General features: G+C 48.9%; 1 protein-coding gene across 8 annotated transcripts in view; it reads left to right on the top strand.

Annotated features, from left to right (window-relative positions):
* PBX1 (PBX homeobox 1) overlaps positions 1-22,340 on the top strand; it is a 133,713-nt gene that overhangs the window by 87,740 nt on the left and 23,633 nt on the right. For all 8 annotated transcript variants that reach the window (XR_009961490.1, XM_062602417.1, XM_062602410.1 and 5 more), the window contains 3 exons: positions 17,411-17,655; positions 20,487-20,677; positions 21,609-21,744. Coding sequence is in view for 7 of the 8 variants with exons in the window: in XM_062602417.1 (XP_062458401.1) it covers positions 17,411-17,655; positions 20,487-20,677; positions 21,609-21,744 (572 nt within the window). In the remaining variant the exon portion in view is untranslated. The remainder of the gene's footprint in view (positions 1-17,410; positions 17,656-20,486; positions 20,678-21,608; positions 21,745-22,340) is intronic.

Raw genomic sequence — 22,340 nt, 5'->3', positions numbered from 1 at the left:
ACCATTGCCACTACTGGCATGTGGCAGTGACTCCTGTCCCATTGTCTCCCACAACCCAACCTTGGCTGCTCCATCCAGCATGCCATGCCAGCTAGCAGACAGGCTCCATAGGAGGTCCTTCCCATGGATGGAGGCCTCAGAAAGCTTTTCTGTGGCCATGGCTGGTCCTGCAAGGACCAACCTCCCTTTTCTTGCCTGTGCCTGCTGGGAATGTGCCATGCAAATAAAAAACAGCTGCCCTCCTGCTTTCCTTGTCAGGGGTCTCATGAATGAGGTAGCCTCCAACATTCAACCCAGGCAGCCAGCGCAGGCAATGGGGAGAGATCTCCTGCGGACCACGCCGTCCTTGCGCTCTATTTATTTTAAAGTTGGGAGCCCTTTGATGTCTGCCTTTGCAGCTCGTATTCTGCCAGGAGCTCAGAGCAGGCTGTGTAATTAGCCCAGAAAAATGCTGCTTTCATGTGGGTCGGGGGACCCAAGCAGAGAATAGATTTCCAAAGGCTTTGTTCTACTGTGGAGAAACATTGTTTGGCATTTGGTGTATTTCAACAGAGCTCTTCTTTGCCCTTCCACTGTGGGGTGGAACTCGGGTTTTTGGCAGGGAAAGCACACGTGGCAAGCTGCTGCTCTGCAGGAGATGGGCCATTCAGTCCTGGGCTGTGTTTTGGGTATGTGCAGAAGCATCTTGTGCTTGAGCAAGGGATTGGCCAGAGCCATGATCCAGCTGGCCCAGGGGTAGAGTCAAAACAATGCAGATATTGCAGGGTCACTTTTCTCAGCTTCAGCTTTCTTCCTTATTTGCCCTAAAAAGCATCCAAGGCAGGGCACTGCTGTCCCAAGCCCTGTTGCTGGCAGTAAGTCCATGTTTTTGATCAGCTCTTGAGCTGGTGATTGCCATGGGAGGGTCTCAGTCAAAGACATGAGGTCTGTTGTTGTTCTGGGGCAGTCAGAGCTGCTGCAGTTACGCTGTGACTCTGGGTATCCTTTCTTACACCGGGGATTTGCAAAAGCGTGGGGCCCTTGGTTTGTTTTGGCATGACAGGTTGCAGTTGCAATTTCAGCCTTGCCTTTATCTGTCTTTCTCTCTGCGGCAAGTTTGTGGCAGCAGGCCTGTGGCCCCAGGGGGCTTTTGCAGCAGGGTGGGTACAGGGTGGTGAGGTCTGTGTCCTTCCCTGTGTGGTGGTTGCCTTCTGCTCCACTTGTCTCACTGGCATCTGACTGCGGCATGCTTTCTCTGTTCAGGGCACCTCCCATGACACCAAAGCTCTCTAGGGAAGCAATTTTCATTCCCAGTTGTTGGTGGGCATAGTCTGAGTCTTTTATTCTCCCCCTGCCTTTACCACAAGGCCATCTGGGCAAATGGGATGTCTGCAAGCAGGCCTTTTGCTTTCTTCTAGCGTTAAGATGCAAGTAGGGCACTGCTGACATCACTGTGCCACTGCATCCACCAAGTATTTTGGCTTCATGCATTATCCTGGATGGTCCTGGACCAGCACAAGAAGTATCTTCCTGCAGCTGCTGCTGCCCTGGAGGTGCTTTTGCCCCTTTCCTACCTCTTGGGGGTGGTCAGATATGTTGCTTTTTACAACATCCAGATCTTTACAGAGGCAGTGGGACCAGCAGAGGGGCCAGAAGTGCTCAGGCAGGAAAGGTAGAGATCCTCCTGCTCCAAGAGGTGGATGTGTCGGCAAACTGCTTTTCAGGATCCCGAGGACTTGGCTTGGGAGCATACCTGTGTCAAGGTGATGGTGAGGGTATGTTCTGATCTTCCCTGTGTGGCAGGATCTCTTATCCTGAAAGAACCAAGAGGCACAGAGCACTTTGGAAGCTGAACAGTGAAGGATTCTAATTTTTCCTTCACATTTCTCCCTGGGATTTAACCTCCCCCATAACAAGCAACGCCAACCCACCCACCAAATGCCAAGCCAGATAGTTACTTTTTACCCCAAATCAGGGCTGATGCTCAGGGCTAGCTGCTGTGGACATGGGCAGAGGTCTTGCCTTCTTCCTGTTATTTCTCTTGTATCTTGCTTAAAGATTTTGTGCCATCTTCCTGCCTAGAAGGGAGCCATGGGGCCTCCCCTGGGAGCTTGCTCCTTTTCCCAGGTCCGATTACTTTAGCTTTCACATGAGGATGAATGGATGCGATGAAGCCCCCTGCACATGGGGCACAGGTCCCCAGTGCCTGCCTGTGTACATGTAAGGTGTGGGTTATGTATGGGAATATGGTGTTTGTACCACGTTTAATGAGCATACAGGAGAGCAGGAAAAATGGATCATTTATGGTTATGATCTGGCTACTGTCAAAATACAGTGTTATTTTGATGGTTGCTTTGTCTTTGCTCTCCGAGCAATACGAAGGTAGTTTCTTAGCAACAAAACTGTGTTCGCAAACAACACCGGTGAAAAACAACCCCCCAGAAGAAGAGGAGGCGGCCTCAAGAGCACTGCTCCCGCATGTCCCCTGCCCGTGCTGCATCCGTAAATTAGATGGAGAACATCTTGCTGGATGCTAGGCATTTGCTCATGGTTGTGATGCCATGCAAGTGCTGCCCTGAATTCCCCCATGGGCTGGGTTTGCTTAAGGTGTGATCACTGTCCCTTTTGCAGATGGGTAAACTGAGGCAGCATAGGGAAGTGTGGAAGAGTCATGGAATGTCATTTAGGTGACATGGAAGGGTTTGAGCTTCTGCTAACTGATGTTTGCCACGTGGTGGGCTGACAGGCTCTGTCACAGAATTTTCTTAGCCAAAGTCTTCTCCAGGGTCTCATCCCTCCATCTCAGATGGATCCCAGAAGGAGTATGGGAGGGAGCTGCCTGCAAACCATTTGGCAGTGGTTCTTCTGTTCAATTTGGAGTGTCTCTCCTTTGAAGGTGGCGCTGGGCCTGGTGTCTGTGCTGACGTTGGAGTCCATGAGAGCAAGCAGTTCCTCTAGCCAAGTATCTGCCAGGCTGTGTCGGGAGAACTTTTATCATTTCTGTCACAGACATCACAACTCGCTTGTCTTACCATACATCTTCCTAAATGTGACAGAATATTCAGCTGTTATTAATTGAATACTCTCTAATTTAACTGCTTAACAGGAGGGAGAGTGGCTGGTTTGTCTCAGCACAGAGAGCTGCTGTTGGGCACGCAGGAGCTTTTGAGGGGCAGAGGAGTGATTTTGGGAGCAAAATAGGGCTTTTGTTAGTATTGAGGGGGTGGGGGGAGAGGAGAAGGGGGTTACATGGGCCAGATCCTGATCCTCATCCTGCCAGGGAAGGGCTCCAGTGTCTCCTGTGCTTCCTAGTCCTGGGGCATATGGCCATGCCCAGGCTGGAGATGCTGAGGACATCGCTTCCTCTCCATCCCATCCTGGCACTACCACCTGGGGGGATGGAGAGAAAGGAAGGGACACCTCAGGAGTGTGGCCAGGAGCTGATGATGCTCCCTGGGTGCCCAGGAGGAAAGGGTGATTTGAGCTGGGTTTTCTCAGCCTTCATTCAGGTGCCTGGAGGTGACACCTGCGGTGGGTATGTCCCTTCTTCTCTACTGAGTTGCTGGAAGCAAAGCTCAGCCCCTTCGGTGGGCTCATCACCTGAATTGCAATGCCTGTCATGGCCAGGCCATCCCCTTGGTCCCCAGCAGATCCCAGTTACAGCTTCATGTCTTCTTCCTCCTTAGCATCTACCTCCAGAAGCTCCAGAGATGTCCCACATGCAGACTTGGTTGTTATCGTAGGGCTGCTGAGGCACTCTGCTCTTTTGGAGCATGTAGAAGGCAGCCTTCCTCACGTTCATCTGGTGGCAGGCTGGTGGGGGGCCATCCTCTCCAGCCACCCCAGCCCTGTGCCCGCTTGTTCACGAATGTGCTCACATCTCTCTGCCACTCTCCCCAAAAGTTCAAACCCAGAGCCAAGTTTATTGTTTCTATCTCGTTTATTTTAAGTATAGTTTTACACTTTATTATATGCTGTGACATCTTAAATGGAGCCTGTCACTCTATCTTGACTACTGCTAGGGGCTACAGCCACTTACTGTGTCAGGCTTTTCGGCAGCCCTGATTAACGATATCAAAACGAATGGATCCCGGCTCAGGCACAAGCAGGAAAATCAAGGGGTGATTTGCATATTTAAATGGTGCATGGCATCCAAAGACTATGGCTCATGCAAGTATTGCACCAACATACCCTATGGATGCACATATGTGCTGCCACTCATCCCTGTGTACCGGACCTGGACATGTCGGTAAGGTTCATGCACACCTAAGTCTATTTATTTAGTATCTTCAACCAAAAGGAAAAAGCTTTTTTTTTCCTGAGTTTCTTCATCTCCCTGGACAATATATCAATTAGTATGGCTAAATGGGGTAATATTCTTTTTCTCATGAGCCTGTTGGAATATGTTGCAGAATTACCTATGCAAATGTTTGGTAGTTTTTTTCTCCTTGAAAGTAACATTTTGTTAGGTTAATTCATGCATTGGAAAAACAAACTTTCTGTTCTTCCAGTCCAATCTCTACTTACAAGTCAGGTTTTTGTAACCCTGTCATTGAAATGCGAGGTAGCCTACAGTAATTTGAATATTTCATTCTGCCGGCTGCTAATGCACTGTGCATTACAGATGGTACTTGCTCCATCCTTCTGGACTGGGTTCAATTATAAATGAAAGTAGGGAGCTGAGATTTGTCTTTTTGTCTCTGCTTAGTTGAAATAACACAATAAAGCTTGATGGGTAGGAATTCCTCAAGCTGCCTTCTCTTTGCCTGCGATGTCTCCGGTGTAGCTTTCTCCTCTTGATAGCAGATCCAACCTGCCTTTCAAGTCGGGTCTGGAGTGTTTGGGTTGGCAGTGGTGGTGTTTTTCACAAGTTGTTTTTGCCTCAGATACATTGTATCCCCCTTTTGGAAATGCTCTGTTCAGTCCTCCTCTTTCTCTCTGTTTATTTGCTGGCCTCTGCATCCCCTTTTGCATGTCAGGCAGGGAGCAGTGGTAGCAGAAACATGCTTAAGCTGAGGAAGGAGTGTGCTGCATGGCTTTCATGATGGTCAGGACACTGCTGGGATGGTGGGGACGTCTTCTGCTCCTGGTGAATCCTTTTCTAAACTAGGACAGAGGTGACAACCTGATCTTTAGTGAGAAAGGAGTGATGGGGATGCAGAACAGTCCTCATCCATTCCAGAGTTGCTGCTATAAGCTCTTCCCAAAACCCCTGGGAGTAACAGGGCTCCTGGAGCTCCAAAGAAAACATTTACCTCTGCTTCATGATTAATAAAAAGGGGGGTCACTAACCCTATAGCCCAGCTGCACAGGGGCTCTATATTACATACAGATGCCTTTTGCAAGCTCCTTCACCATTCCCGGATGGTAAAAGCAATATTGCCGAGGGAGTCGGAGGAGGTGAGGGCAGGGCTTTCAATTTGGTTTTACATTTACAAGGACCAGATGGCCTCGCTGGAGATGATCTTTGATCTGGGGCACAGCCGGAGTCAGGCAAAGATATTTTTTTCTTTTTGCTCCCTTTTAAATCTTCTCTCTGTTCATGGCCGAGGCCTCTCTCTCGCAGGAGCAGGGGGGAGCTGTGCAGCCAGCCCTCTGGCTAGTGCTGTGGGGCTGGGTGTGAGCCCTCCTCTGCTTGAGGGTGCTGCTGAACAGTGAGGGTAAGCTTGATAGTAAAGTCCTGGGCAAGGTTGTCCAAGGTAGAGGCAGAGACAGATCCCATTACACCACCACCACAGAGCATGGAAATCTGTCTCAGCAACCTCTTGCATGGATTATAATTGAACACATGCAGATGCCTCAAAACAGAAATGCCCCTAATTGATCCTTTTTAATTATTATTCCCTTTTTCTCTGGTGTCTCACACCCTTCCAGCAGCACTCTCTGCTGGGCTCTCTCCTCCCCTCTTGCCTTGCCAGTTTTGGGTTTCTTTCTTCCCCCCATGTGTTTTGAATGGAGCGGGAATGAAGGCAGCTGATCCTATTTCACAAGCTCTTGGACTCTTACAGCACTCTCTCTCCTGTCCAAACAGATCGTTTACAGAAGGGGCCTCTATTTAAAAAAGGAACTGAACATTCAGAGCTGTTTTCTGGCCTTAAAACACTGCCGACCGGCTGTTGCCTTTCAAATAGTCGGGCTTTGTCTGCCACGCTCAAGGACCAGGTTTGAAGCCAGGCTCCGCAGGTCGGCACAGTAGCGTGAGGGACTGAGCATCGTGCAAAAACCATGCTTATTTATTTGCCTGAGATCATTGAATCCCAGCAAGGTTGGGTTCAAGATAGCATGTCTTAGCCGCGGGAGCTTGATGGACCATCTAGGCTTGGGCAGACTTGACCTCTCTGTAGTGCCAGGAGTGGGGCAAGCTTCGAAACCAAGCAGATGGAAGCGGAGCTTTGGTGTAATCTGTGTAAAGCATAGAGAGAAAGACCTTATGTGTAAGGAATGTCTGCAAGGATTTAGAGGAACATTTAGTCCACGAGAGCTGTGGTACTTCAGAAAAACACTAGGGTGACACGCATATGGGCTCCAGGGAGGCTGGTTCTGGTCCTGTCATCGAGGTTACATGTATAACACTGTGAAGTGGTCTAATGCTGTCCCAGTACAGGCCATCACTGAAAGTAGGTGCCTGAATTTGCCCAGTGTTGTATCTAAAAGGTGGCTATACTAGAGGAGTTGGGATGGGTTTTCTGATACCGTTGGTTATGATTGCTTTTTTGTGGTTTGGACTCACATGTATCATAGGCATATAGCTTACTTCAACCTTTTCATGGGAACATGGTTCTGGGCAGAGTGTGCCAGTAAGCAGGAGGCAGGGATGTCCCTTGGCAGTGAAGGGAGAGGACATGGCCCAGGGCACTTTGCAGTGGGAGGCTCTTACATGTCTGTCCCTAGCTTTTGGTAAAGACGTCTGTTATGGTTCAGCACTGCCTCCTTTGTGAGGGAGAAAGGGAGTAAAACAACAGTTAATTTCATACAGTGACTTGGCTCTGAGACCTGGAAAATCTCTCCTGTGTTGCACAAAGTCATGAGTCTAGCCCATGGCAAGGCCATCAAACTTGGCAAAAGAGCAGCAGTGCTGTAGCCTGCATGATGGGCAGTGGGTACCCTCAAATTCTTTAGCAAACCTGAGATTTGAGTGGGACATTGCTATCTAATGAGCTCTAAACCAGCTTTCCTTGGATGGAGGCTCACAGGTCATCTTTTTTGAAAGCAGGCAGGAGAAAGCAGTCTGAAATACAGCTTTTCAGCTTGGGCTCTTGCCAGTCCTTTCACCTATGACTTTCTTGTCCTGTCTGCTTTGTGCATTGAACAGCAGATCGCAGGCGCTGTGTGTCCACGGGAGATGACCTTTCATGAGAGGGGAGCAAGCTGGAAAAGCAGCTTCCTTCTGGGGAAAAACCTCTCTTTGTTTGTTCTCGGATTTCAGGGCTTGGCCTGGGGCAGTCAAATTGGGACCCTTGTCCTCAGAGAGGCTCTGGAGGCCCTGGCTTCTCATTAACAGATTCAGCTCATTCAAAGGACCCTTTCTTTTCAGCAAGGAGAATTCATATGCAAAGCATCTCACGGATCCCAGCCCAACTGGCTGTAGGAAGGCATGTGTTTATGCCTAAACCTGTCCTGGGAGCAATCCTATCTTTTGTTTGCTGATTTGTTCATGCAGGCTTAGGGAGCCCCGCTTCGCCTCCATGTTCCAGACTGGGATATGTCTCCAGGCATGACCAATGCCAGGTCTGAGCCATCTCCTAGGATAAGGACAATGGCTTACTTTGTCTCTCAGTGACAATTTGCTCTCTTGGTGCTGCAGAGGGGACTCTGGTCGACCAAACTCCATGAGGTGAGGTCCTGGCACAGTAGGTGCTGCCTTTGGAAGCACTGAGGCAGAGCCCTGTGTTTAACCACTTGTTCTTGTCATCAAAATAGCAAAATCTGATTCTTTTGCCCTATATCACAATCTGGGGTTGGAAAATGCCCCAAACGCTCTCCAAGAGGTGTGAGAATGGGGTCACATGTGCATGCTTGTGTTATCCCTCTCCTCTCCACTGCCAATTTGCCATTGCAGCTACTGGCTTTTCCCCATGGTAGATGCTGCTCCCCTGAGCCAGGTCAGCCTATGGTCAATTAGCTGGGTTACATGTTCTGCTCAAGTCTGGCTCAGCAGCAGAGCAGTGCTCAATCTCATTCTGCTTTCCTTTTGCCTCCTTCAGCTGATGCTCTGAGCAGCTAGAGATCAGTCCCGGTCCCCAATCCCTGCCTGCTGTGAAGGCTGGGGTGAGATGGAGGAGGGTGGGTGGCCGCAGACAACCTCTCCCTTACAGTGTGGTCCATGCAGCTGGAGAATTTGAGATGTGCCTGGCTTGACTATGCAGATAAGGGATTGATTACGCTTCACAGCTGTAAAACTGGTGCTTGCTAATCCTGCCTTGCTTAGGAAGGAAAAAAACTGCTCTGTGAGATAAACTGAACGTGGGATTGCTGCAGCCCTCTTCAGCATTGATCCCCAGTGTTAGCCTGCTTTGTGGCCAGACCATGAGTCTGGCCTGGGGATGTGTGAGGTGTTCAGTGGGGTGGGGAGGGGACGTGTGTGCAACCAAAATTAATCCAAGCTCTTCCAAGGGAAGAGTGCCAATAAGACAGGGTTGACCCCTCAGCACCCAGAGTTTGGCTCTGTTCTGATGGGTTGTTTGCAGAGTTACTGGGGGAGGTGAGGATTAAGTAGAATGAGTTGTGAGGGTTTACTGCTCCATGGGGTATAGCAAAGGTGGGCTTGAAGCTGCTGTAACTGGGAAGGGAGAAAGTGATCTGTCCACCGGTGGGGCATTTGGCTTTGAGTGGTTTTTCATGCTTGCAAGCACTTCCAGCCTGCTTTTTGCCACTAAACTGCTTCTATTCAGTGTTTGTGGTGCAAGAGGTTCAATCAGCTCTGGCTTCTGAGTGCTGCTTGCCCCAGAAATTACAGCTAAGAGTTTTGCTGCCAAAGCTGATGGGAGTTGACCACCAGCCTGCAGTGAAGCACCCATGAATAGACACAGCTTGTGGCATCAGGACTGTGAAAAGAAAACCAGAAAACGTTTAAATTTGATCGGCAGTGTTTCATTTGACGATAACGTAGCAACAGCTGGGCAGGCAGGGACAGGGTCAGAAGTTTCTGTACTCGCATTGGTTACTAGCCATCAGCTAAACTGGTTGGCAGGAGCAGGATGCTGGGAAGGACTGGAAAGAGGAGCTCATCTGTGTTCATTCAGCTTCCCGGGGGGTCACATTTCCCAGGGAATCTTGTTTTCAGTAATCACTACAACGTTGGGCCGTATTTTTGTGGCTATTTTAGGTAATTTTCCAGTTTGGGGGGAATTTTTTCCCACCCCAGTGTGTTTGTGATCATTTTCCAGACCTTTTGATCATTTTGCTGCCAGATCCTCACTCACTATGGAAACCCATTTGGCATTTGGGATGGGGTTAGGAGAAAACTGGTGCAGACTCTTTGCCAGTGCTATGAAATATGTTTCTCTTCTGTAGCTTCCATGGCACATGCAAGCTGCATCTTCTTGAAGTGATGGAGAGCTGCTGCTGGGAGCTGAGAAACTTTCTGGCATGTGATAAATTCCCTTCGCCCATTTCCAACCCCAAAATTGTGGTTTGAGGGTAATTAAGATTTATTTTTTTCATGTGGGTTGGATTCAGCAAATAATTTGGACTCTTCCACCCCAGAAAGATGGGAATTTACTGTTTTTTAATTCAGTTTGGTTGTTATGCAATTGACGCAAAGTTTTACTGAAAAAGAAAAAAAAGAGGAAGGGGGAAAATGAAAACATGAAATGGGAGGAGAAGATTTCGGTTTTGATTCAGGAAACAGTTTTGATTGATCCGAATTTGGGTTGTAATGCAAGTTCACAAAACTGGTTTTGGGTAAGAGGGTGCTGGGGAAGTGCCACTGCCTTGAAAATCTGATGCTTCTGCTGTTGGTCATGGCCTTGGTTGGGTCTCCACTAGACCTTTTTGGCCATGGCTGAAGTTGGCCTCTGAGTCTAGATGGACCATTACTCTGAACTGATGTGACTTGTTCCCATCTCTGGGGGAGTTCATGTCACAGTTTTGTGTGCTTTATGGGCTGAAGGAGCATTTTACCTTTAAGATGAGGAAGTTGGGGCTGTTCAGCCTGGAGAACAGAAGGCTGCATGGAGACCTCATAGCAGCCTTCAAGTATCTGAAGGGGGCCTATAGGGATGCTGGAGAGGGACTCTTCATTAGAGACTGTAGTGATAGGACAAGGGATAATGGGTTAAAACTTAAACAGGGGAAGTTTAGATTGGATATAAGAAGGAAATTCTTTCCTGTTAGGGTGGTGAGGCACTGGAATGGGTTGCTCAGGGAGGTTGTGAATGCTCCATCCCTGGCAGTGTTCAAGGCCAGGTTGGACGAGGCCTTGGGTGATGATTTAGCGTAAGGTGTCGCTGCCCGCGGCAGGGGGTTTGGAACTAGATGATCTTAAGGTCCTTTCCAACCCTAATGATTCTATGATTCTATGAAGATCATCTCTCACAAAATAGTTTCAGTCCTTTTATTCCAAACAGCCCTTATGGACACTCCTGTGCTGGGAGAGGAGGTGGATTTGTGAGGGTCCAGGGTAGCTTTGCAATGCTTATGGGTACAAGCCTCTCTCTTGATTTGTGGCTGGGATTTTTTGCTTGGTTTATGGCTTTAGGCAATGAAAATTGGTGGCAGAAACAGCCCATCAGTTTCACAATATTCCTCCCTTTTCTGGGAAATAAATAAATAAGTAGATGCACATAAAGCCATTTTGCCAGCTGAAATTTTCCATGCCTCATCTCACGGCAGCCTGTTTTGGAAAAACTGAGCAAAAATCTGTTCATCCGTTTGTAAGATTTGGAAAGGTTGGAGTGAGAAGAGGAACCTTTATGTCAGTTGTAAGGAAAAAAACGCAACTTCTCTTAATTCCCGCATCCTGGAAGGGTGTATGTCAGCATGTTTGGAAATTCCAGCTTCCATTGATGTTGGAAGTAGGTATTTGTGTTTTGATGTTGATTTTTCTCAGTGGCTTTATGTAAACATGGTGAACCAAGGTTTAAAACTCCCTGTGATTACTTAACATTGAAGTGCTGCACCTTGGTTACTGTGATTGTTGATACCCATTTAAGGTGGACGCCATACGCTTTGCTGAGCAGACATTGAATTGCTGTCACATGGACCCTTGAAGTGATCGTGTGAAGGCACAGGTGGAGGTGCTTTACTAGCTTTCACAAAGCTCTGAGAGTTTATTCCTTCTGAGCATAGGGTCTTGAAGGTGATTTTGTGTTCAAAGATGAGATCCAATACACTGTATTTTCCTGCGGGGGAAGGAACTGCTGTTGGAAAAGAAAGTGTGCTGCAAATACACTTTCATAGGAAAAAAGACAGGAGTTCAGGTAGGTGAATGGAGTGTGGGAGCTTTCCTGCACAAAGAAAGCTTGGGAAGAGCAGCTCAAGCCCATGCCATCATGGATCGGCCAAGGAAGCAAACCCCAGGTGTCCTGACTTGGTTGTGACTACACACAAGGCAGATGCAGCTAGCCAGCCACAAGCCACTTAATGCCTAACTGTCCTCAAGTAAGAGGCAGATGGAAGTATTTTTGTATATCCAGTGCTGTTGAACTCCAGTGTCCACAAATGTAGACTTAGGCTCAAGGGAATATTGAGATCAGCTTAAAATGATGTGATTAGTTACTGGTCTTGTTAGCAGGGGCACCATGGCTGTCCCTCTGTTTGCTGGCTGTTGTTTCAGATCCAGAGGTGTAAAAATATCTGTTTAAAGAAAACTGGTGAGCTCGTGCGACTCCTGAAGCTGGGTCTCCACGACTTCAAGCAAATATTGCAGATGGTGATTAAATTGAAAAAGGTCTGAAGAGGGCTGATGTTCAGTATGTGTTTTAAAGCTTGGCTGCTTGCTGCATGTGTCTGCACAGGAGTTTTGGGCTTCCTGGGAAGGAGCTGCCATGCCATCATTGTCCATAGCACCCTGCAGGGGCATACACTGGTCCAGGAATGGATTTGGACTAGACCTTGTTTATCCAATACACAGGTAAGGCATCTGTGATTTGGTGGCAGAAGAGCACCTTGGTGGGGAAGGAAGCATCTTGCCCTGCATGTGGCTGTGCCAAGAGGACAGTGAGGGCAGCCAGCAGTGGCCCACCAGTGGCATTGCCATGCTGGGCATCCCTGGTTTCTCAATGGGAAAGGCGCGCCAAAGGCCAGCTCACAGCCTGGCAGAGGAATTGTCCGCCTCTTGAAGCTGTTGCTGAGTAGGTTGTTTCCCTCCCACCCTCACCCCGCCCCAATACATCTTAGGCACAGTGGAGGCAGGAAAGAAAACCCTTCTGAAAATCACAACCTAATTACTCCCATCTGCTCCAGCACTGCTTCCCATTTCTGCCTGCCAGGATGCTTGTCTCCGATGCTAAGTAGCATATTATTTTCGATAAGTTGCAATCATTTACTTGAAATCTCCTTCTTCTTTAAAATGTCCCCCTGGAAAGGCAATTCATCAAGTTGGGAATGGGCAGAAACAACCATGAGAAAACCCATCCAGACACAGCCCAGCTTGGGTGGCAGGGCAAGCACTCCTCGAGTACTCATTAAAACCACACAGCAAGTTTTGTTTTAGGGTGGATTTGTTTAGGCATCCAGGTACTGGGACCAGTCCTTGGCTGGTGGTGTCAGCAAACAGAGCTGTAGAGGAACTGCCCGCTGATGTAGATGGAGGGGATCTTGGCTGGGCAGTCTCAGCAGATTTCACAGGACCACGCTTTTGACTGCTGAAGTCAGTGGAGAGTTGAGGAACCAAAGGCCACACCAGTTCTGGGGATCTCTTCTTTCATCATCGCAAACCTGGGTTGGCTTCTTGTCTTTCAATGTCTCATCGTCTTCCAAGATGTCCCCACTGCATCCCTGAAGAGGCTTTTCCCACTGCTCCACCTTGCCTTTGCCTCCTCCAGTGTCTTCTGCTTGGTCTTCGGCTTCCATCTCAGAAGTCCTGGCTGATGCGTAACTGGGAATGGGCTCTTGCACATGCATGACAGGAGACATGAGGATGAAAAACGGTGGGGAATATTGTACCACCACAGCCTACATACCCTTGTGAGTGGATATATCCTATGCTGGGAAGTCTGTCTGGGACAAGCCCCTGCTTTCTGCGTCTCCTCAGCTTGAGGAAGCTGACCACAGTAGGAAAAATTGCCCTTTCTAGAAGGAAAGTAGAGCTTGGAGGTTTGAGCATCCTTTTCTCTTGTCACTGCTGAGCCACAGTCTCCTGATAAACAGCTGCCCTCACCCTCATTATGTTTGAATACCTTCAGGATGTTATTCTGCCTGTATTGACTGTGCACCTCTCATCTGGAGAGTTTGGAATGGGTAGAGAGCAAATTGTTGCTAAGCTGAAGAATTTTTGGGGTGGCCTTGGAGGAGAAGTGGCTGGGTGCTCAGCTGTTGCACTGAGCTGGCTTCTTAGGTCCCTTTGGAAAAATGCTGTCAGGAAAATGGAGTAAATAAGGGAGGGGATGGTGGTGTAGAGGACCAGGAGGAGTCTGGTATCCACCTTTGTGGATTTCTTGGGTGTCTTCACAGCTCCAGGACATCTGCAGGGTACAGTCTCTTTCAAAGGCCTTGCCAGCACCGTGTCTGGCAAAGGCTGTTTCTCCTGCCCTGTGCCCCCCACCCTGGCTGTATGTCAGGCTGTGTGGACACCCTGCCATGTGGGGACACCAGGCACAGGTACTTTAGTGTAAGGACACAGACACATGTGGGGTGCTGGTTGCCCATCTTACTTGAGTGTGAATCTGGCTGCTCTGCAGGTGCTCCTCAGAGATGCCCAGGTTGGTGGGAAACATCTTGGAGCAGCTGAAACCTTTGGCAACTCGATGCAGTTTCCATTCCTCGTCCCTGAATCGCAGGAGAGGCAAGGAGCCAAGGAGCTATTTTCAGCTTGTCTCCTTTCCTGATTCTCCGAGGCCAGTCCTGCCAACTCTCCCTGTGTTGTGCACCACAGCCACACCACTGAGCCAGCCCAGGACTGGGACCTGGATGGTGTTCTCTGCACACAATGGCTGTGATACCTTCCTCAAGAGGGAGGAAGGAGCGAGTGGGTGAGCTGAGAGCCGTTTCTGAGCTGCTGGAACAGGTCCCTGTGACCCTAATGGCACCCATGAGCAGACCGCAGGCTGGTGGCTTCACGGTCCCCAGCTGCTCCTGCTGCTGGCGTTGGTGACAGTGACCCTGCAATGGCTGTGCTCCTCAGTTCCCCTCTGCGGTCAGCCAGGCAGTGTCTCGCAGCGGTGCAAGCGGGGACAAGGTGCGTGGCTTGTCTTTGCATTTTAAATAAACCCGTATATATGTATTTTCATCTGTGCCTATATATATATATATATATATATATATATATATAAAAAAACTGCATTTTGAGGCAGTGGGGGACCTTTGTGGGGTCCGAGCCCCCTCTAGCGGCATTTGCCATGGCTCTGGGGGCTGCCGAGCCAGCAGGAAAGCGGCCAAGGACAGAAAGTCTTGCATGAATTTTCCTCCCCCCAGCTGCCAGTCGCTATCTTTCTTTTTGTTCTTCCTTTATTTCCCTCTCTCTTTAATCGGGAGCAGTAAATGGCAGGTCCTGGGGATTCCGAGGCACAGGCAGGAGGATGCCCGCAGCCTCTTGACTCCGGTTTGCTGCCAGACTGCTGAGGATCGTTCTGCTTCATTTATTTTATTTTTATTTGGTGTGAAAACATCAGCCTGGGGAGACTGGGGGCCACTCACAATTGGCTGCGCAGGCACTGCAGGTTGAGTGCTGCCTGTACTGGTTCATCCCAGGCTCCCCAGCTAGGGGAGCAGGGGCCACATCCCATCTCAGTGGGCATTTTAGAGGGTTGGTGCTTCCAAGGAGCCCAGTGTCCCAGGCATCCTGGCAAGAGTTGTGTGTTGGAGCCAGGGACAGCGCCGGGAAGATAAAAAAGCAGCTTTTAAACAATCATTTTGTCTTTCCCTCATCTGAGCACAGCCTTCCAGGGATAAATAGGCAGCATCAGTTCTGCTAAGACACATTGGCCTTTCAATCTGTTTACTCCCTAGCCTTATTCCTAACGAGCAGACGAGCCCAGGCCATCTCCACGCAGTTCAAGGCTGGGTTTGGGTGTCTGCTGTGGGAACATACGTCTGTTGGATGCTCAGGATGCACGCACTGGTCTGTGCGTGTGGCACGGTAATAAAGCTCAGGGGTTATACAGCGCTTTTCATCAGGAAGCAGCTCTCTAAACATAAACTAATTAATCACTGGTGCCTACCTGTCAGGTCAATGATTCCTGAGATTTTTAATCTAAAAATATTTCCCCTTTGAAATCCAGATGCGCCTGTTTCGGCAGCTCCGCTTTTGATTTGTTTATTTGAGGGGTTTTAATTTATTTTTTTTTAACTTGTGTTGCTTTCCGTTTGTGTTTGGGCTTTTGATGTGCTTTAATTTAGTGCGTGGTTTTTTGGGGGGTTGGTTTTTTTTTTCCTGGAAAAAAAGGAATTTATTATCTTTTATTTTCATAGCAATTTTCCCTCCCCCTTGTAACCTGTCACCTTTCCTCTTTGTAAAGATTTTGGCCACTTTTACCTCTTGTTTCTTTTATGGGCCACAGACCTCAAACCATTTTCTCGATGAAGTCTGACCTCTCTCCTCAGATTTATTCATCGGCGAAGCATGTGGCCAGGTGCCGGTGGTGCCATGGGAGGCCTCCTACAGTGAGGGGAGATGCTGATACTGTCTCTTTGGGGCTTAGCAGCTGCACCCGGCTCCAAATTTGGCACTCTACCCCCATCCCTCCATAAAGAAACAATCCTCTCTAGCATGGAATTACTTATTATTAGCTCATCTTATTGGCAAATGTACCATTATTGGGCTTTTATCTGTCTTTTCATTCCCCCTGAACTTTGCTCCTTTGTTGACAATGAATGTTTAAATCACAGAAAACACCAATAAATCCTGGAGTCCTAAAAATCAGGATTTCAGCAGAGTTTGAGGCTTTAAAAAAAGTCTTTATAGTGTTAGCTAAACCGCTCAACAGGGTCTTTTGCTTCCATTTTATACTGATAATAGCTATGTCTTTAACTTACTTCAGAGTGAGGGAGGCTATACTTGGTGTTTTGCCCACATTTTTTAGCTGCTCCAGTTTACTTCCTATTGTGAACTAATTTTAGACTAGCTCTTGTTTGTGCTGCGGATTTGGGGGGTCAGATTCATCTTGGGTGTAAGTGGGCATGGCTCTAGTAAAATCCCCACATTACCCAGCTCTGGATGTGTTTGGGGTGTGTGTGTTTGCAAAATGCTCTGAGCTCCTGTGCCAGACAAAACGGGGAAATGCAGTTAATTTCTCTTAAGAAATTCCTGTTTGTTCACTTATTAAGGATTTATTTTATTTACTTTGCAGCTGTGCACACCTGTGCATGCAGAGGTGTCACACAGGGACACTTAGGCCACCTCCATCCTTCCAACCTGGGACATTCCCAGCAGGCAGGATGTTCCCATATGTTTTTCCAGGAAAGCCTTCACAGGAGAAGGACTTTTACTTGAAGCAGTAATTGATGGGGAGAGTACAAAGAGGGGAAGAAATTTCTCTCCTTGGAAAGTTACTTCAGGAGGATTAATTTATTGTTGCCCCTCTAATTACCATGGTTTAGACTTCACTGGAATGACTGGAACAACAAAATTTATTTCATACATTTCTTACTTGCCTTTCCACTGTACTGGCTAAAAGCATGGCCTTGCAAGCACTCTCCACCTGCATTTAAAGATGGAAAAACTGAGGCATGTTTAGCTCTGGTATCTGTGTGTCTACCATCTGGGTTTGATGGCTGGTGCAAATGGTGCAATATCAAGCTGTAAACTACTTGTTAGGTGACATGAGTGTGGGCTATCTGGGTGATCTGAAGCCTGGGCTAGAGATTCCCAATTTCCTAGGCTATGCTTGGGTTGGGATAGAGTCCCTATCATTTGTAGCAGCAAGAATGAGTACATTCATTGTTTTTTTTTGACCAGTGATAGCAGTTTTGCAGTGTGTTTGAACACAAACCATGGCTTTCTGAGTTACCTCTGTGGTGAGCTCTCTGCCAGTTCTGCCCTACTTCTTCTCTGCAGGAAGGAGGGGAAGAAGCAGGGAGGAGAGCAGGAAGCTGCAGTACCCCTGTCGCTGCTGCTTGGCTGGAGAGCCGAGGAACCGTGCCTGGTGATGAGCACTTGGGAGAACCAGGATGCAAATTACCTGTTGGGGTACCCTTTCTAAAGGAAGAAAAGCTTGGTTGATGGGGACTGAGCAACCTGGGATGAGCATCCCCTTTTAGATGAACATCCCTTTCCCCAAGTTAAGACCCGGGCACAGCTCAGGCTTTCCTCTCTGCTTTGTGTCTCATGCAGTGCTGAGCATCCGAGGAGCGCAGGAAGAGGAGCCCACGGATCCCCAGCTGATGCGGTTAGACAACATGCTCCTGGCTGAGGGGGTAGCAGGCCCCGAAAAAGGAGGTGGCTCAGCCGCTGCTGCAGCTGCTGCTGCAGCATCAGGAGGAGCCGGCTCTGACAACTCAGTGGAGCACTCTGACTACAGAGCTAAACTATCCCAGATCCGGCAGATCTACCACACGGAGCTGGAGAAGTACGAGCAGGTAACAGGCTCTTTCGTGGAAGAAGGCAGGGCTGCCCAGTGGTGGTTGTGGTGGGGTGGTGGGAGTAGGAGATAAGAGGCTGGGAGAGCAGCTGGAGTGGATGTGCACAGCCTGGATCGCTACTGACATCTATTGTTAGGAGTGTACAGGCAAATGCAGACTGTACTGGAGTGAAAACATACTTTTTTAAGGGTTGGAAGGGTTGGGGTTTTGCACTGGAACGTGGCACGAGAATAGGCTTGGCATGGGTTGCCCCTTTGACTTTCACTTTTCAGTCGTCCCCTAATACCTTGCCAAAAATTAGCCCTCTGAAGTGGGAGTCCTCTTTGAGGTGCTGGCCTCAGTGAAGGCAGTTTTCCAAGCAGGGCTTGAATCAAAATCTTCCTTGAATACTTTTTCTGCTTGAAGAGTTCCTTTTCCAGAGGAAAAAAAAAAAACAACAAAACCAAGCAAGTTTCTTTTTAATTGTGAAAAATGATTCTTAAACAAAACAAAAAACTATTTGGGTCATGTCGGCGTTACCAATAGCTGCATTCAATTGCATGAAAAGCTTCGCAGGCTGATGCTCAAAACAATTTTTTTTGCGAAGGCTTCCAGATGTTTTGCAGACCTCCTGTCGCCACTGCGCAGCTTGCCTTTGTGATGAATGTGGTTTCTACCCCAAGGTTGCACTGGAGTGCAAGCAAAAAAACATCCCTCCTTTTTGGGTGCAGGATGCAGGAGCCAGGCGGGGTTTCAGGTCTCTGGTTTAGCGCCATCTCTGCTGATGTGATAGGGCTGTGAGCAGCCTCAGCCTGGCTCCCATTATACCTGGCTAAATGGATGCATGGTGCAGGATGGGGCTGGGGGATGTGTCACCCCTTCAGTTGCCACACTGGCCAAGCTGAGGCTGCTGGTCAGCATCTTCAGACCTGCACCCAGGGGTGGTGTGGAGCTGCCTCAGATGACCCTGGGTTGGAGCTGAAGCCAGAGTGGCCAGGTAGGGCTCTGGTGTTGGAGAAGCTGTGTGTGGTCATACCATGAAAGGCATTTTGACAGAGCATTAGAAAAGGAGGAGGTGGCAGGGCCCAGGGAGCAGGCTGACCTTTGGTGGCTGTCCTCAGCCCTTGCTAGCACTCCCTTGAGTGATGGAGATGGGTTAGTGTGGCATGAGGGAGCCTCAGCCTTCTCACATGGGTAGGAGTGGAGAGGGTCTCATGGCTTATCTTTCAGCTCCCAGGCTGAAGAGGCAGGGAGAGATACCCCATGTCCTCTGCCACCCAAGCCCAAGGAGAAACCCTTGGCACAGCCAAGGACATGCTTCAGGGAAGGACCTTCCGCTCCTTCCTCCTCTTGGGCAGGAGTTTTGTTTGTTTGCTTTCCTGATTTTGTTTCTGCATCATTTTGGCTGCCTAAAGGGGCACACAGGTAAGAGAAGCCTTTACCCCAGCCCCATGAGTGAGGTGGGCCACATATTTGCTTCTCAGAAACCAGTGAGGGGGTTGGTTTTGCCACTGAGTTGCTTTGCAAATGGCTGTGTAGGTCCACATCTCTTGTATCATCACCCACAGTCCTGCAAAAGAGCAGGGTTCAGGGTTTCTCAGCCTCCACCCTCCTTTCTCCGGTCCCATTGCTGGAGGCTGGGGGAGCTCAGTGCCTGGCTTCTCATGGCATTGGGCTGCTGCTGTGACAGCACAGCGCTCACTGGCAGTTTTTCCTGTAATGCTCTTTACTTCACACCAAAAGGAAGGAGACAATCTGAAATTGCTTGGGTGTCTGGGAGCGAAGAGGTACCCAGCTGAGAGCTCTTCTACCCTGGGAGCTGTCAGCTGAAGCTGGTGATGAATTGGAGGGGCTCTGCTGGCCTTGGGAAATATCTCCTCGGGTCTGAGCCATGGGTGGGGATTCAGCTTGGAAGGGTTGGGTTGGAAATGGTAAGTCAAGACTATGTCGCCAGTCCACAAAATCAGTATTTCTTTCCCCTGCTAGCCCATTTTTCTCCATCATGGGGTGGGAATTGTGGACGTTGCCCCTAGAGTAGCTGCCCATGTCCCAGGAGCACCAAAGGCTTCTTGAACCATCAGTGCAATGATGTGATTCCCAGCGCCAGTGCCCCCTGGTTTTCAGGCCTTGGTGCTGGGAACTGGAGGATGGAGGAGGTAGGGGTGGAGGAGAGGGCAATGAAGTGGCCTCCATCCAGCCTTAAAATCCCTCCCTTGTCCCCTCGACTCCTGTCACTGCTGTGTCCTCACAGCACAGCCTGGGGACAGCAGGAACAGCCAGACAGTGCTGTGCCAGCAGCAAACTGGGATTGTTACCTGCTTGCCCTTACTTGTCAGGGCTCCTGCCTCATTCAAACTTTAATTAATTATCATTATTTACTTCTTATCTGATGTGTTAAGAGCACAAAGTAGGGCTGTGTCTGGGACGCATGGTGCTGGGGTCCAGCTGGGGCAGCAGGAGAAGGGAGGTGAGTCAAAAGATTCATGGTCCTCCTCAGAGAGAGACGTCTATAGCTCCTCCAGTCCTATCTGGAAAACCAGTGGCTGGGACTTCTTCATGCTTTACATGAGTGCTAGGACTTCATGTGCCTCAGCTCCATCCATGATCCCTGAGAGCAACAAAATTGGCTCCTGCCTTTCTCAGCATGTCTGTTGGGAGTCTCTCATGCCCTCTGCTTTCTCTCCCCTGAGAGCCAGCACACTCTTGATCTGAGTCTGCCCTAAAAGGCTGCAGCCGTTGAGGTCTCCATTTTCATCTCCTTCCTTAGCAGCGTTGCCTCTCTACTGTCCTTGACGCTATCGAATGACCTTCCGATCCTGGGGTTTCTTTTGCTTTTCTTGCCATCCCAGGCATGCAATGAATTCACCACCCACGTGATGAACCTGCTGCGTGAGCAGAGCCGGACCCGACCTATCTCACCAAAGGAGATAGAGCGGATGGTGAGCATCATCCACCGCAAGTTCAGCTCCATCCAGATGCAATTGAAGCAAAGCACGTGTGAAGCTGTCATGATCTTGCGCTCCCGATTTCTGGATGCACGGTGAGTTCATCCCACCAAACCTTTCTCCCCACCCACTGTGCAGTATTGTTGCAGCCTAGGAGAGGTGTTTTGAGGTTCTGGAGTGAATTCAGGTTCATATGAAGGACCATGTCTCTTGGTCTTGAGGCACAGAGGCCATTTACTTTCTTTATCCTTTAGTTGTCTATGGCTCCGCAGGGGAGAGGATAGCAATTCCAGACATCCAGCCTCTGTCTCAGGGAGGCTTCCAGCTGTACCTTGAGAATTGTGCATCCAGGCTTTGCTGTGGCAGAACGGAATTCTGTGGCATATTGCAACAAACCTCTGTGATGAAAATGTGCATTTCAGTTAGGGATGAAACCTAATCCTCCACCCCATCCTATCCTCTCTAGTTCCTATTCTTTTCCTTCTGTTTCCATTTTCCCAGATTTTTTATTTGTTGTAGAATTATTTCACTGCCCAAGCTGGTTGTATGCAGGCTGTGGCTTGGGCTGCAGTTTGGGATGGGGAGGAGAGGCAGTTACACTGGGGGATGAACAGTCAAGTAATTCCCAAGTGCAAATGGAACAGTCCTCACCAGGGGTATATCCCCAGCACTGCTTTCTCAGTATGGAGCTTTGCAGAGTAGCAGTGATGTCTTTGGCCAGGGCAGCCAGGTGTCGAGAGTCACCTTCCCAGGTGGAGGAGCTGGGTGCCAGTTTTGAGACTCTTCTGTGTTGCAGTAGGAATTTGAGACAGAGATTTGCTGAGGAAGGTGCTGAGAGAAGAGTCGCCAGCAAAGGGCAGATGAGAAGCTTCCTGGCTGTGAGTCTGTTGCACTCCATGCTCCCAGGAGCAGGGGAAGGAGGGAGGGAAGCAAGGAAAGTCAAGAGTGTTTAAAATTGCATTCCTGTTTCTGGATCCCTGACACTGATTTGCATTTCTTTTCCTTCTATTTCCCCCTCTTTCTTAGGCGGAAGAGACGAAACTTCAACAAGCAAGCTACGGAAATCCTGAATGAGTATTTCTATTCCCATCTCAGCAACCCTTACCCCAGTGAGGAAGCCAAAGAAGAGCTAGCCAAGAAATGTGGCATCACAGTCTCACAGGTGAGAAAGCTCAGAAATACAGTAAAGGTGGCTGCTGCTATTGGGAAGCCTTAGCATAGTGAAGGACACTCCAGACCTCAGTCAAGTCAGTCATGTCCCAGTGTTGAGCATTTCATTTCTAAGTTAGTTTAGCACAAGTTTGTGTAAGTGGATGGGGAAGGAGACAGCAGGCTTGCAGTTTGAAGCCATTGATGAAAAAGGAGAGTTTGAGAGAAGATTCAGAAGGGATAAAGACTACATAGGGTGATGGCTGTGTGTGAAGCCAAGGTGTTAACAACCCAGAAATGATGTGGCATGAGCCACAGGGTCAAAGTCTTTTCTTGAGGGAATTAGTGCTGAGCTGGCTTGCAAGAAGAGCTTGTTTGAGCTGACAGTCCATTCTTTGAGCCAAGGATTTGAAGGCAGTAAAAAGAGTTGTGCAGATTTTGCTCGATAAAGTATAATCAACAAGGTCCTGATGGGAATGGTTTGGGTCAAACAGGCTAATGGTTATAGTTTGTGGTCAAGGAGGGTGGGCTTTCTCGGGATGATTTCCCTCTGTTTTTACGCTTGCGCTGCAGAACATGACATCTCCCTGACTTGCTTAACCCTCAAAG

The sequence above is a fragment of the Pezoporus occidentalis genome, unplaced genomic scaffold, assembly GCF_034315485.1.
Source record: "Pezoporus occidentalis ecotype Australia unplaced genomic scaffold, CSIRO_AGI_Poc_V1 ctg76, whole genome shotgun sequence".
Lineage (NCBI taxonomy): Eukaryota > Metazoa > Chordata > Aves > Psittaciformes > Psittacidae > Pezoporus > Pezoporus occidentalis.
Note: the sequence above shows the minus strand (reverse complement) of the source record. Positions and strands in the feature narration are given on the sequence as shown.